Below are 16,270 nucleotides of genomic sequence, written 5' to 3' on the forward strand. Positions count from 1 at the left end.
GATGTGTAAAAATGTGTCTCCTACTCTTTTTCTGTCTATGTAATCCTGGAAGCTGAAGATGCAGCTCAGTCACACCCAAAACAGCTTTGTGGGAGGTAGCACAGGTTTGAGGCAGTGACGCAGGACATGCTTCACCTGTCCTGAGCTACCCAAGCCCTGAGCTGTCCTGGATAATCGAGAACTGACTCCAGATCTAGTTATTCTGGGTGTCCTAACTTGAAAAATAAAGAGGATAAGATTTCCAGCTGAAGGAAACGAAAGTGGCTGTGATGATAATCATACTCGTTACTCCCGGAGTCCCTGTCCTGTGCCAACGAGCTGACTTGAAGATGTTTTATCCTCGGGTAGGGTTTTAGAGAAACCAAGTGGAAAGCAACCTAGGGAGACCAGCAGGAGGTACAAGGAAAGGTTAATGCTCTTCATCAGCTCTTCAAACGGAGGTGAAATTGATGCTGGGAATCGGGCAGGTCTTTTTCCCAGGGCCAGGGCTGGTGGTGGGCTCTCTCCCTCCCTTGTGCAGCACTGGTCCCCTGCATAGCCAGTCTGTCACATTAAAATAACTGTGAAATGCGTAACTGAAAAGCTAGGGAATAATTTTGTGTGTGTGCTCGAACGACTTGTTGTGTTCCACAAAGCTGATGCACCTTTGCTGCTGTCGCCTTTACAGACCTACAAAGACAACCAGATAGGAGACAGGAGAACTGGGTGAAGTTCCCTCTCAGATAATGAATCATTTTATAAGGAAAACCAGATAATTTTATGGAAAAATACAGTTCAGGGGAGATGGACATTGCAAGAATCTCTTTGATAGATCTGATGCCCTTCATATAACCATCTTTTTCAACATACTTGGAAATGTCAGATTGCAACAGGGCAGCCTGTTCACATTCTCAGTGGGTGCAGCAGCCTTGGCTGGCACCACCAGGCTATGGGCCTGCAGGAGATGCTGGAGATCCCTCAGTTTCCACCATTCACTGTGCAGCACTAACCCTGGACAGAGAAGGCAAGTGAATGAAAGCCAGATTTTTCAGGAAATTTTCCATAAAACTGGAGGTTAGTACTGAAGAAAATGCATGTATTTCTGTGTCCAGGGCAGGGGAGGAGTGGAAATAATAAAAAAAAAATATCAAAAAGGAATTTTAGGAATGCCAAAATATTTATTTTAAAGACCTCCTAAATGAACCGTTTTACCTCACGTTTTGAACTGGGGTTTTGTGGTCTAGAAAAGGATATAAGGTTAAAAACAAGTTAAACAGAAAGGCTGAGTAACCCAAAGGCAAGCGAAACGTTTCATTTCAGCTGGAACTTAATATTTGGGGTTAACCCAGAATATTTTCCAGCTTCTGTTTAGGTTATTTGCCAGCCTCCTCCTCCTTCCTTCATCCCCACTTCATTTGTTGCTCAGTCCAAGCCATTTTTTCCCCAGATATTTTGATCCAGCCACATAACCCAGACATTCATTATTCACTCCACATCAGTGATCTCCTCATTCCCAGCTGCTCTTTCCACCAGCCCATACTCCCAGAAATGCCACTTACTGCGAACATCATGTCTCCACCCTCAGTCCATCCATCCAGGGGGAGGGCGTTCAGCCCCACCAGCGCTGGGGCTGATTTCTTCAACACATCCCTCTTGCCCCAAGCCATGCCACTAGAAATCCCTATCAAAGAAGTCATCAAAGAGACAAACTCTCTCTGTCTTGGTTCTCACAAGCGTAGGTTTGCGGTAGATCTTCTCTTCCCTTTCCCACTCCTCGGAGCCTGTGCTGGAGGTGTCCCAGAACAGATCCCTCCTCTGTGGCTCCCTGCAGAACCACAGGTCAACCTTACTGCTCCTGCCCGGGGAGAGTTCAGCCCCATCATGCTGCCTGGAGAGTCCTCCACGCCACGTGTTTCCTTGGGGAGAAAAAATAAAAATCATAATTTTGTGGAGCTGCAGGCCCGGTCCCATAGGGTTTGGCTGGAACTGTCTATGGGTGGCTGGAGGCATGTAAAGAAGATCCTGAGAGACCCCTGCAAGACCAGACCCCATGCTTGAGGCTGGGCAGGCTGAGGTATAATATATATACTCAGAATTATATTTGGTGAAATTATAGAGTCTGGCAAGAGGCAGTATGGTTTCATCCCTGAACAGAAGAGAGCTGAGGTGAGGAAACACAGGGGAATAGGAGCAGCCAAGTCTGTTCCCCTTTCCCCTGATGAAAGCTCACTGGCAGACAAGTTTTTTCAATAATTTAAGCATTTTTACCCTCAGTAATATGTTTCCAGCCTGTGCTGAAGGTTGTCACGTGCAAGCAAAGCAGAACAGAGCTTGTGCCTGAGGGATGTCAATACGAAGTAGGGGCTGAGATTTGCTTCAACTTCCCCTTCATCGGGGCCAGTAAGGTCAACTCGTGTGCCGTGGCATCTCCAACCCCCCCCAGCTGCTCCCCCAGCCTGCATCAACCAACGCCCCATAGCTTAAATTGGAGGTACAGCCAAATCTAAATCGCCGCAGGTCAGCCCTCCGGATTTGTACGACATCCGTTCCTGCCGCTCACCCGTCCTTGAGGCATGCAGGGGAATGAAAAGCCCCTGCTCAGTGTTTGCTGGCATCACTGTCAGCTACGGCGTGGGCTGCAGCAGGGAGATGTGCCCAAGAGAGGCTGAGATCTGTTGCCGTTAAATGACTTTTGCCTGATGCATTTTCACGTCACGCGTTGAAACTAACACAAAGCCGCGGCTGGAAGTCATCTAACTGGGAACGTCTCGCCTTAACTACTCATCACTCAGAGGGATTCAAATCTGTGATTGAAATTGGCCAGCTCTGGGCAGTGGGTAGCGGGATCCATATAAAACTAAACCTAAAAAATGAGTAACCTCAGTGACTGTAATATTTACCCCATGGTCATTTAGGGATGGCAGCAGTCCAGAGGCCACACCGTGCATACGAATGCAACATATTGGTGGACCATGCAATGATGAAGCCAGGAGCAAATCTCTGGCAGCAATTGCTCAGGCAGCTCATTCTCCATTTGTTTCTCCTGCTGAGCTTGGTTCCAGCTTTCCAATGTGCTTACTACCCAAGGAGACTTACTGCAAGGTTCAACACTCCAAAATGTATGTGGATACCCTTCAGTCCTCCTTAGTATTTTGTAATTATAAAAAAGGATATTATAAAGAAGAATTAAAAATTCAAACAAATTGTTCATTAGAGTAATATTTGCTGTCAAAGGATTTGGACTGGCAAATCAAACAGCTGCCCAAGATAACAGTGGTTGAAGAGCATGTTCCGTAAGCGTGTAGTTGATGGAAAGTACTGAAGTTCTTAAAATACTTCCTTTCTGGGAAGAAAAAAAAAAAAAAAGCAGGAAAGAAGGATACCCTCCTTCAGTTCTTTGTGCCTGTCAAGGCGGGGAGACAAGGCTGATCATCCTCCCAAAAAACAGTATCACAAGATCCCTGAAAATACCCAGTAATCTCAAGTCATCCAGGTTTCCCTTTTGCTGGAAGGGAACATCACACTTCCTTCCTCCAGAGCAGAAAAATTTGACATGTAACCAACCTGGTGCACTAGAAGAGCTCTTCTGAAGCCCACCTTGCTTGACCCCAGCTGAAGATTTGAGCTGGTCGTTTGCACCACGTGCCCTGGTCTGTTTTGCCAGGGAACCGTGCAGTTGTGTACCTCTGATGACTGCAGCACCCACTGGTTCAGCCCTGTGCCCCGTCCAGGAAGGGACCAGCTCTGTGCCTGCATGGGGCAATGTCATGGAGCTGGGGCTTGGCTTTGGCTCCCCAGCTGAGGATGGATGCACGTTGTGGTGGAGACCCTGCCAGAGTAACTTGTGTCTCGTGCTTGAAGGAAAGCTGACAGGGCACACTTTAATTAGCGACTACCAACCCTGCCAGAGTGACCACCGTGATATTGTCACAGCCTATGTCCACCTGAGCACGCCCCAGGCTCAGGCAGGAGGTGTCCAGTGCTGGGGCAAAGGGCAGGAGGCAAAACCTGGTGGAAGAGTTGACCTTCAGGCAGTCATTTTCCATTTTTTTTTCTCCTTCACCCCTTTGGCCATCACGTTGTTGCAGCTTTAGAGGTTCCCCCATGCAGCAGTCTACATGCTTTACCTCCTGGGACACTTTTGCCAGCTGGACCCCCAGCTCTCTGAGGATGTGGGACCCCAGGGACACCTGCTGTCCTCACACTCAGTTTGCTGTGCGGGGGATATGTGGGACAAGCTGAAACTCTTCTGCTGGTGGGAACATGCTCCTGCAGGGGCCTGGCCCTGAGGACTTTGCTTTTAAGCTCCTACGGCTATTCCATGGCTCTTAATTCACATCGGCTCAGGTCTGTTGGGACGCTATCAGAGAAGCAGCCCAGGGACCCAACACTTTGTCTTATGAACACATCTCCCAGCCTTCTCCCACCGGTCTTTTCAGCTTGTAGTCTGTCACTGCAGGAGATGGAGCAGTGGAAGCATCTTCCATAGGGAAGATGCTTTGATGACATTTAAGAGGCTGGTGAGTTTTACAACTACTTGGAAAATTATTCTACTTACCACGGTCGTCTCCATGAAGACACTGATTGTGCTCAGCAGGGACAAGGTCTCGGCTTTCAGCGCTGTTGCCTCTCTGGAGAGTGTCAAGGACTTTCTTTGGGCTGGATTCCTTGATCTTTTGTTTATTGATTTTTGCCTCCCTGTGGAGATTTTGCTTCAGCTCTGCCTGCGTTTGCAAACGAGTTATCAACACAAGCAGCAGAGGAGCGAACACGTTTTAACAGCTCGACGCAGCGTATCATTAGGGGGTTGGCGCTGAAAATAATTACGCAGCCGAGTAGTTTAACCCAGGCAAATGGTATTTGCCAAACTGGGTACGTGACAGAACATGACCTAGACAGAGATTTTTGGTTTCTCTGTGAGCCACAGCTAAATGAGGGCAAAGCTTCGGAAAAATCATAAGTAAATAATGACACAGGGGCACTGGGGACGCTCCCCACCTCTCCTCTGCCTGAGCCACTGGGAGAGAGTCATTTGACCTTCCCAACAACAACCTTTAAGCCTCCTGGTCCATGGGAGAGACACCAGGGATGGGCAAAGCCCTGTCTGAGATGGGAAGCCCCAGCCTATCCCCAAGTCCATCTCAGCCTTACCTCTCGGCGTCTGCGGGTCAAGTCCAGCATCTGCAGCTTGTGCAAGTGCTGCCGCTTGCCAGGGAGGTGTCTCAGGCTTTGCCCCCTCTTCTCCAGAGCCTACGCGGTGTTTAAAAAGGTAAATAAATACACCCGCACTTTCTGAAAGAGAAAGGAACAGCCACCAGCTTGCAAAACCATGCTCAGCCCCTTGGGCGCTCCCCGGATAAAGGCAGCGAGTTTTTCCCTGCGTAGCCAACTGGCAGCAATTTATCACGGGTTTTCAATGCGCTTGCAGTTTATCTCACAGCTCTGGGGCACGATGGAAAAAAAAAATCTTCATTAAAACAATGTATACACGCTTCTTCCTCCCCCTGAGGTGTTATTGCTTTGCACCGGCTGTCCAAGGTAATCTCACGATCTCAAGGGAGGAACCACTTTTGCGCGTTGGGGGTTGCAGGGGGTGTTTACAGCAGGCAGCCTTCTCCCTGCCGACTGCAAGTGATAGGTGTTCAAGTGGCTCAGCCATTTAAAAAAGTGGTCCTCAAACCTTTTAGCCTCAAAAATATTCAAGGTCCCGGCTCAGCAGAGCCACCTCATCCAGGGAACTGTCATGCTGGAGATTCAGAAACTTTCCCCTTATTTTGGATCCTTTCACCCACACAGCGGTGTTTCAGCTGTTTCCCAGGCTCAGCCAGGGACAGGAGTGCAGCCAGTGTAAAACACCAACTTCTGCTCTTCGGGGTGCCTGAACTGCGAGAGCCTGCAGCCAGCAATGACCCACGCACAGAGCTCAGCCCATGCCCTTACCTTCGTTTTTGGGGTTGCACTCACTTCTTGCTGACTCCAGGGCTTTGCAGGAGCCATTGCTTGTGGAGGGCCAGCAGGTTCAAGCCTCTACAAGTCCAATATTTATAAAATTCAGCATTGCTTGTTCCACACAATCATAAAACCTGATATGAAACTACCTTGACATTTTTCCAGCTCCAATTTTGGCCCAGCTGCTTGGGATACAGGAAGGAGATTGGCATCTCTAGTAGATGCTCAGCAAGATGAACATCTCCTTTGGTCCTTCAGGAGTGGACAAAACTGTGGGAATCACCTGCATTACAGTCAAAGCAGTAAAAACCCAGTTTGACATTAGTTTCATCCCTGTAGATATTTCTCTTTGAGCCTCAACAGTGTCCAAAGCTCCAGCCAAGACTGGAATGAAGAGAAACCTCAGCTCAGTCTGCTTCATCCAAAGCTGAAGCATGGAGAGGTATCATAATTTAATATAAAGTCTCCTAGCAGGTCATCCAAAGGCAGGTCCCAGTTACCTGAGACTCAGAGCATCATTCCTTCTATCCAACCAGACTCTTTGACACCGGCCTAAGCAAGACCTTTCTCTGCAGAACTGTGCATGGTACAAAGAGCTTTTCCTGGTGGCTGATGGGAGTGGGCAGAGACTTGCTTTGTAGACTGCTCTGAGCATGGAATTTTATCTTAAAAAGCTAAGTTGCCTCCTTAAGTCATGCCCAACCGCTAGATGTTACTGGGTCATTTCATGGCTTGATATTGCTAGTGTCCCCTTCTAGGATGGGAGCTTCCACAAAATTAAGGGGAGCGCCATCAAGGACTTCATCAGTAAGACCTGACTTACACTTATGTGGAGCATCATTAACTCCTTGAATGTGAACTAGTGTCGAATAAATGTCTCTGTCTGCACTGAACTGCTGCCAAGGCCTGAGCTGTAATTTTGACATATCCTGTAAATCAATGAGAAAACACAGGAGAAAAAGAGTCAGCAGCATCATGTAAGGGGGGGGGAATTCCCTGCCAGCCCCAAACGCCAAGTTCACACACCTCTTCATATCAGAAAACCACACAAAACTGAAGATGAGGCTTAAAAAATGGCACTAGATGGCAGCATGTGACACCACAAACTGCCGGCTGGGTTGTGCATCACTCCTAGATGCCACCAAAGCAGCCAGCGTGGGGTGGCTGAAGGCAAAGAGACTCCTGCAAGTATCGGCTCCTCTCGCTGCGCCTGGCGGGGAAGCCAAGTTTCAGGCTTCCAGCTAAAGTTGTGTCGCAGGCTGGAAAATCGACTCCTTTCTTTCCTGTGAACCTCATGGGATTGTTCTCTGGAAAAAATCTCTGACCAAAGTCCTCTAAAAGTCCTTGAGAAGGCCACGTCATCCTGCTCCGCTGTCTTTGAAAATGTTCCCACAGGGAAAAGGGCTTTTGCTGGTGCAGTTTACACTCCCTAACAGCAATGGCAGAAGCACGGGGCAGGATTCACGGTGTCGTTGCCCTGCAATGGGTATTATCAGTGTTTTAGTGATGCATAAATACAGCTGTAATGGAAATAAGATCAATGACTAAAAATTACATGCTGGTAGGAGATTTTTAAACGAGGCTGTGATGCTGCATAGCCGTTCACAGCGTGTAGCGGGGCTTGTTCCAGATGCTGCTGCCTCATCCTCCCACCAAATCTGGGGACAAGTTATTCAATAATCGGCATCTGCATGCGCTCTCTGAAACTACCAGTTTTGGTCAGAGCCACAGCCCAGAGTGGAGGGGGTTTAACTGACCCCATCTCGTGGCTCTTCTGTTCTTTATTATGTTAAAAAGACCATAATCACAGCAAGGAATATTGAGCAAAGCAGCCCTGCTTCAGCAGGTTTGCTGCTGTGGGACACATCCAAAGGATTTTTTCACCAAATTTTGGGAGAGCGGAGATGCTCTTGGCGAGGAACAGCAGGGTCTCAAAGCAGCGCAGGGAGGTGAGGATTTCACCCAAGGATTTTAATTGCAAGGGGTTATATAGGTGCCTGGGAAGGAAGATGACCAGTGTGAGCAGCTGAGGGGCAGCTCAGTGCTGGTGTAACCCAGGGCAGCCCCGGGGCTTCTCCAAGCCACACCTGGTACTGGGGTGACCCAGCACCTACAAGAGTGCTACAGAGAAGCACATGGCCAGTCATAGAACCATAGAATGGTTTGGGCTGGAAGGGACCTTCACAGGCCATCCAGTCCAAGCCCCTGCAGTGAGCAGGGACATCTTCAGCTGGATCAGGTTGCTCAGAGCCCCGTCCAACCTGACCTTGAATGTCTCCAGGGATGGGGCTTCTACCACCTCTCTGGGCAGCCTGTGCCAGTGTTTCACCACCCTCGTTGTAAAGCATTTCTTCCTCATAGCTGTGTCAGCTGGGGCAAATACATCTCTTCCATGGGTTAAACAGCCAGGAAGTGGTGTTTGCTTCTGTCCCCAACCACCCACAGCTGAGGACTCCCTCCAGCCGCCTAATCAGGCTGCTGGTGTGCCCAGTACAGCTGAGCTCTCTTAGAGGGGTCTCAGCAGCAGGTACAACATTGGTCCTTAATTGCTAATTGAAAGTCCTGCCTAAATGAGAACGTGGTGGGGGTGGGTTACTTCAGCAGCCAAGTGCTTCCCCAAGCAGAACACCCTGCTGCCCCTGCGCTTGGAGGGGTCTGCTCAACTTACCCACTTTCCTTCCCTGATTTTATTCCTCTCAGCCCTGCTGGTTCTCAGTTTTGGAAGCCCCAGACCTGGGCCAAGCAGCAGAGAAGAAACACAGCCAAAAGCCTCAGGCAGGGGCTCTGGAAGAGAAAGATCTGCAGATCTCGGGCATCTAGAGCAGGGCTGAGCCTGGTGTCCCTGTTGTCCCTCCCTTGACCTTCTGTGGGCGTCTAGGGAAGGAGGAAGAACTCAGTCCAGTCAAACACCAGCAGCTTTGCATCCTCGATGGTGAGCAGGTAAGAAATGGGGTGTTGGAGGGCATTGCTGGCTAGAAGGGTGTGGAGAAACAATGAAAATTCAGGTGGAGCACTGAAAGCAGCGTGCTTCTCTGGGCCTTGGGGTTTAAATCACCTGATTTATGGCAAGAGTTGTACAGCCCTGGTAACGCAGGTCCAGCTTAGCCCTGTGAGCACACGATGGGGGCTCTCTGAGGCCTGAGCCTCACCCAGGTTTTGTGTTGTATAAAAGCATCAGTGCAGAAAAATATCAGCACAGAAAATGCATATGGAGGGCTTCTTGTCACTTCTCTTTTAAAATGAAATAGCAACTCTAGCCCTTGTGCAGCATGGTGTATTAGCCACATTTCCTTTCCTCCTCTGCAGTAAATTATATGGTTATAAAGATCTTTCTGGAGCTTTAGTTATGTTGCGGTAAATCTTGTGTGTGGGAAAAACCTGACTGCCAGGTCAGGCTGTCATGGGTTTCAGGGCTTGGAGGGGAGGGGATCTGGGAAGTGCAGGAAGGGGAAAGGAAGGAGGCCCGTGAGGTGTGAACAAGGGTGTTTCTTCTGGTTGCTTTGGGGGATTGTTGTGGGTTTTTTTTAATATCTAGATATACGGGGGGGGGGGGTGTGCGCACATGTACATACAGCGCCATTGAGGGGAGAAGGCGAAGGTACGCGTAGGTACGCAGCATGCATAGCAATCCTTGAAACCTAAAACAATTGCTCTGGGCTTTCACCAGCCCCTATGGCAAAGCACATCTATCTGCTTTACCTGTCCCTGCCCCTAAGCTGATGCCAGACCTTGATGGGGCACACTTGGCCTGAAGAGCCAAAACCAGCCCCACGTGACGCAAGTTGGATCCCCTTTGCAAAGGGCTCCCTGTCTTGGCCACATTAGCTCCATGGGAGCACTAAGATTTGGCTGCAGGTACCCAGACAGCACAAATGAAAGCAAAAGAGGTGGCCTCGTGGCAGGCTCTGGGACACATGTCCTCATTGAGTGTCTCCATAGCACACGAGGGCTGGCCAGTGAGGCATGACCCATGGAGGCAGACAGGAGGTCAAAGGCAGGGCCTGGCTGCATTGGCCCTTCTTTGGCTGTTCGTAGAAGATGAAGTCCTCACCCTTGTGCTAATGAACCAAAAATGACCTCTCTGCAGTCAGCATCCCCGCTCTGCCCCAGGTATCCAACTTGGTCTGGGGATAAAGCTCATCTAGGGATGATCATCTAAAGGTAGCACCTCCTACTTGCGTTGCTGTAGGCTATTTGTTCCCCCCACCATGGTGCTGTGACACATGCCCATGCCCCCAAGAAAGCCCGCGTCAATGGGTCAATCGGAGCAACTCATAGGGAGCTTTGCGAATTCGTCTTACTTGAGGTCTTCGAGGCGGGTGCTGTTTAATGATGCTGGTTTCTCCTTTTTCGGGCACAGTGTTGAAAGAAAGGGGCCCTTAAGGATTAGAGAAGAAATGGATGAAGTTACTTTTGGGTGATCATCAGCTGCTAGGCTGTGCTCAGCAAGAGTTTTCTGCCCTGTTTTTTGGTTAGCATGTCCAACTAACACCTCTCTTGGTGTACCCCTGTAACACAACGTATAAATTATTCTTTTAGCTGCAAAAATGAAGTGAGGATTTACCCGTGATTTCTAACTGTGTCTGCTGCGTACCTCTTCTACTTCCCTCTACAACCCCTCATACATCCTATACATGACAATAACCATCCCTGTGTCTCCTGTGGCATCCTCATGCCCCGGGGTCCCCCATGCGACCAAGGGTCCTCTCCTCCTCCTGTGACCATCAGATGGCCAAGAAACCTGTGAACTTTGCTGGTTCTTCACTGCCTGCCCTTTTAAAGTGGGGAACAGGCAGCAGTTTGTGTCTTTACTTGCTGCTCAGTCCCTGAGATTTTATTATTGTTGTTTTTTTTGTTGGAACTGAGAAATATCTCTGCTTTTACTGACCACAGCAGAGCTGGGTTACAGCCAGCCAGCGCGTTCACAAGTTGGTGGGTTATGGTCAGGCAGGCAGTATGATCACAGACCCTCATCTTTGGAAATCAGCCCAAAATCACGAGCTATGCACCAGCAATCACCTGTGAGTTATTAAAACAGCACTTTCGCTCCAGCCTGAGCGTGACCTGGGCTCGGGTCCGTTCTGCTCTAGTGCTCCCACAGGGACATTGCTGCCTTTTTTTTTTATTTTTTCCTCTTGCACAAATAAATACTTGCAAGTGCAGTAAGTATTTCTTTTACAAAAAGGTTTCTCTATCCCACCTATTCTCCCCAAAAAACTGTCTTGGTGAATTCAAATGCCATTTTGTACTTGGAGCTGAGCAAAATGTTGCTGAGCAGCTCCTGCTCCCGCATGGTGGGAGCCCTGAGGTGGCCACAAAGGAGGAGAGTTGGGGATAAACTGCAGGAATTACATTATAGTTGATGCCAAATTTAATAGTCACATTAAAAAGAAAAATTATAATTTGGAGATCACCTTATGGGGGACTTCAGTAGTCCCTTTAAATGAGCCCCATGGAAGACTGCCAAGGCAGGGCTCGTGGAGAAGAGAGAGAGAAGGTGATGGAAGGAGGGCTCTGGGGTATGGGAGGAGACGGTGCCTCTGTCGGATAAATGATTGCTGGGCTCTGCAGAGCACCGACAATGATTAACCTCCGAGCGAAGCTGCGGCTGTTCTGCGCATGCAGGAATGGGCGCCTGAAGTGAACATTTCCAGCGCAGGTGGCTCCTTCGGAGACGGGCTTCAGCTGCCGGGGAGCTCGCACTGAACTAGCAGCTTGGTGTTATTAAGTTATTGCCTCTCAAGCTGCAGGACAAATTAGTGCACAGGGGATTTCTAATGGGGAAGTAAAATGTACGGAGGTGGCTCATGGTGCTGGGAATGTGGGACCCAGCACAGGCAAGGGGCTGGGGCTTGGGAGAAGCTTGTTCTGGCAAGGTCCATGGCTTTGGGGAGGTTATTTCTCCCATATGAGATTCTTTTTTAAAAATATGTTTAAATGATTCCCTCTCATCTTCTCCCTGCACGTGTCTTGTAGGAGATTTACCCTTATCCTCTACAGATGTAGAACTGGGAGCCAAGTGCTCGCTGTCCCCAAACCTGCTCTGCCCTGTGGCATACCTGCACGATGCCAGCAAGGAGGGACCATCGTCCCACCCCACAGCCACCACCGAGGGAGGACGGGGCCCAAGCTGAAGTCACTCTCATGGCTTTTATTTTTTACCCTTGCACTTTGGTAGGCAGTAGATTCTCCCTGCTGGAGAAGCAGGATTTAAGACAAGATGAACCCTCATAAACCAAATAAAACCTATTCTCTTGGAGGCTGTGCTTATTTAGACAGCAGCTCACTCAAGATAATACATCGCTCAAGTACTCTTGAGCATATACTTTTTATTCCTGAAAACGAAAAGTAATAGAAAATGACATTTATTGAGGGGGTTTTAAAGGTTTGGATTTTTTTTTTATAAAAGTACACATGTTTAACAAGCACTTGTTAAATACCCAGTGATTATAGTTTTCCAGAGCAGGAATATTTGGTTCTCACTGTCGTGACATACTTGAAACCCCTTGTTGTAGAGCCAGACCTGATCTGTATTCTCCCCAAGACCTCTGGCTCCAGGATCGTCACTGCTATTGTGCCAGAGGTTTATTTGCTTTCACCGTTTCCCGATGCCTCTTGGTGGATCGTCCTGGAGGAAATATCCATCCCCCGGTGAAGCAGCGGTGCTTAACGCTGCTCGGTGTGTGTCAGAAATTCATTTTTGGAAATGGAAAAAAAGGGAAGAGGTGCTAGGGCTGCAGGTCCACCTTCCTCTGCACTGCCCTTTCCCAAACCACGTTGGCATTGATGGGGGTTTCTCCCTGCGTTCACTAGCGTGGCTGTGGGAAGCCGTTCGCTGCCATCCAGCTCACCGTACAGAGCTATGCATCCGCTTTCGGATGGCTGCAAACCTCCTTCCTTACTTCTGGGAAGGGTTTGGGAATGGATGGAGTTTAAACCCTGCTGTGAAAGGCTGTGGGAGAGGCTGCACGATGCTGCTTGTAGAACACACAGAGCTATGCTACTTGCCTTTTTCTGCCTCTTGGCTTATGAAATTAGCCCTGTGCAAGACATGGCTATAATTTATTTTAATGCTGAATTTTACCTGCTGAGCACATTACCCAGAATCTAATTCTAACTAGACTAATGATACCCGCGTGCCCAGTGGCAGCAGGTGAGTAGAATGGGTGTATAACTGGGAGTTACGGGGCTGCTGTACAAGGGCTTGCTCGCCTGTAGGCTGGTGCCATTGCATGCCAATGCTGGGGAGTGGGGCTGTTCCCAGGGGGACGATGGACAGGAGTAAGGAGCCTGGGATCTGGTGACTGAGATGCTTTCCAAAACAAGCTGGGGGGGAGGGGGAAGAGTTTTCCCAAAGCTAAAATGTCCTGGGAATGGCAAAAAGCTACCAATGCAGAACGGCACGTGCACAGACCTACACCCACCCTGCACTGCAGCAGGCAAACCCACAGCCCCAGCTGATGCCCCGTGGGTCTCTGCCCTGCGCTTGGCAATAATTCATTGATGACCCCCTTACCTGCAGAGGCTCTCCCATACCAGGTCTCCCGGAGAGGTGGAAGTTGCTGGTGAAACGTGGGTTTTCCCCACTCCGCCGCAGCCGCTGGGTGCAGGCTGGGCTGTCCCGGCACACCAGGGAGCCGGTACGGGGTGGTGAGAGCGGGCAGATCCTCCCCGACAGGCATTGGTGCCACCTTGGTCACCTTGGGGTGTGTCTTGGAAGAGCTCAGGCCCATTTTTAAGAGCGGTGGCTTTGAAAGGAGAAGGAAAACCCCCTCACACACCGTCCTCCCTGAACATGGAGGGATATTTGTGAGCTGCAGAGGCCGGGGCTGGCTCCCATGGACATGCCCACATGTCCTTCCCTGCTTGGTTAAACATTGACCCAGCCCTGGCCATTCCCCCGTGGGGATGAAAGGCGGCTGGTGCTGACAGAGAAGTGGAAAGCAGCCTGGGGAGCCAGCACCAAGCCCTGGGGAAGCTTTGGTTTTTCACCTACAACCAGGGGCACTACCTCAGCTGGCCGTTGGCTGACCTGGAGGTATTTCTACAAGGAGGTCTTTCGCTAAGTCTTTAGGTTTTGGAAGTAAATTCAATCCTCAGAGCACCAGAAGGGTTAAAGCATCTCCCGCCCTGCATGGGAGAAGCAGCCTGGGGACAGGGGCTGGCTGAGGAGCATCCTCCACCCTCCCTCCTGCTGGCTGGTGGTACTGATGGGGGAAAAATGCAGCTTTAGCACAAACTCACCTGAAAACATCAGCCAAAGTGAGTCTGTTCTGCAGTTTTGGAGGTGCTGCAGGGTTTGGGCCAAATGCAGTAGGAATGGTGCATAAGGGAAAGATCTACACATCTCCATTTGTTTCTTCCTTTCCACTCCCAAGGCATACGAGGCGGTTCAGAGGGCACAGTTCCCTCCGAGCTGTAGGGAGCCATTCATTTCCAAGGCAAAGTGGTTGGAAAATACGTAGGGAGGATTATTTATGCAACAAGATTACTATTGCAGGGTGGGTTTTTTTTGGCAGGGATAGGGTTGCAAGAGGAGGTCAGAGCAGCTGTGGGCCCTGCTGCGAAACACGTGGAAAACAGCAAACACAGAGCATGTGAGGGAGAGCCCAAAACGGTGTCAGAGCCGGGGTTCACTTAAGCAAAAGCTCGTCCCACTGGGACTCCTGGAGCGATCTTGTATAGGTTTGGCGTGACTGGGGCCTCTTTTGGGAGAGGAATGTGAGAAGAAGGGTTGCGCAGGGAAATGAGGATCGTGGCAGAGCCGAGCGTCCAGCACTTATGGCCGGTAGATACACGGATGAACCACTCGGCTCCCCCTTGATGGAAATGGGGAGGTTTTGAATTGCAAAATGCCACTGATCAGGGGTGGGTGGCACCTCCCAGAGGAAATTATTCATCCCTGGAGCAACCCAGCTGGTTCAAGTTTTCAGCTGTAAAGCACCAACATCACTCGTGACTTTGCTTCACAACAGGTCACACAGGGCATGAGGGAGCAGAATAGCTTAGTCTGTATTTTTTTTTCCTTTTTCTTTTCAAATGAAAATATAAAATCAACACCCTGCTTCCCTCCTGAGTTTCTCAATGCTTAATGTCTATTTTTCCTTTTTTTTTTTTTTTTTCTTCCTCCTCCCCTGCTGAGAGCAGGTCATTCCTGTTAAGCAGCTTGGGAAAATTGTGAATTAAATGCCATGATGGATGAGCCGGAGCAGTGGAAAACCCACACGGACATTAAAGCTAGCGCCTGCTGTGCTGTATCTGGATGTGATGCTGTGGCCCTGGCCCTGCTGAAGTCCTCGCAGGGGTCCCCTGCTCCCCGTGGCACCAAGCCCCCTCTCTTGGCCAGGTTTCTTTCCAAGCCATGCGGGTTTCCCCACCTGCCGTGCAGGATGGCACCACAGCCTGTTGTAGAGTGATTATAGAGAAGGGGATGGCAAAGGGACAGATGTACCCAAGGCTGATATTGCTCCAAGGGCTTCACCTCTGGGTGAAGAGATGCTTCTCTTTGCATTTAAAGGCGATGCAGTATCTTTCTGGCTGGTTCATAAGCGCCAGGTCCCACCTCCTCTGCTGCGGTACAGCCCTGTGCTACACGTGCCCAAGGACATCAGCCTGACAGCACTGTGCAGTACCGTAATGCTGCATCAGTTAATGACTGATATCTCCCAGCAAATCCCTAAAAATCTCAGCATCTGTGTACTTTGGAGCTCTGCTTTGACCTCCACATGCCTTAACTTTGTAAAGCCAAGAGGGCCAAGAGCAGCAGCTGTGAGTTTGGGGTGGGGGGAGGAAGGCAGGCTGGAAAAAGATGTCCTTCCTGCAGGTTGCTGGGGCAAACCAAGAGCGTGTTTGGGGTTGTACTGGGTCCCAGAAGGCCCCCATGGTACTGGAAAAGGCTCCCAGATATTATCACTTGCAACTGCTGTGCCAAAAGTACCCCTTGGCACCTTTGCTCCCTGAACTGTGGCTGTGCAGGGTGTTGTGTGGACGCTGGGGGGTTTGCTGGGTGAGCTGTGCATGTGCAGCGGTGATCGTGGCTATCGGCATCGTTTTGACCTGCTCAGCTCAAGAGTCAGCAGTGATGGCCCCTGCTTCAGCACCAAGTAATCCTGTGTTAACCCCCTCGCTTAAACCTGCTTTTAACACCAGCTGATGGCATTTGAAGGGAGGGAAGGATGGGTTGAGGTATGCCTGAGCTTCAGGCTGGCTTCATCACTGCCCTCCTGGTGATGTGAAGCTCATCATTTTCTTTAATGGGGGGGTATTACTTAATGCAGTATTTTATCTATATTGAAGGTTCAGTTTGAATACCAAGTGCTGTGCTGTAGAAACACGGGTCTGG

At 49.8% G+C, this 16,270-nt stretch overlaps 1 protein-coding gene across 1 annotated transcript; it reads right to left on the bottom strand.

Moving 5' to 3' along the window:
• Positions 1 to 1,650: 1,650 nt before the first annotated feature.
• On the bottom strand, positions 1,651 to 13,661 carry CCDC198 (coiled-coil domain containing 198). Its single transcript, XM_009958629.2, has 6 exons — positions 13,445 to 13,661; positions 10,230 to 10,306; positions 5,920 to 6,006; positions 5,131 to 5,229; positions 4,538 to 4,703; positions 1,651 to 1,895 (listed from the first exon to the last, which is right to left on the bottom strand). The coding sequence occupies exons 1-6, from the start codon at positions 13,659 to 13,661 to the stop codon at positions 1,651 to 1,653; spliced, it is 891 nt and encodes a 296-aa protein (XP_009956931.2).
• Positions 13,662 to 16,270: the final 2,609 nt, after the last annotated feature.

Source organism: Leptosomus discolor, chromosome 3, assembly GCF_034619465.1.
Source record: "Leptosomus discolor isolate bLepDis1 chromosome 3, bLepDis1.hap2, whole genome shotgun sequence".
NCBI classification, from domain to species: Eukaryota; Metazoa; Chordata; class Aves; order Leptosomiformes; family Leptosomidae; genus Leptosomus; species Leptosomus discolor.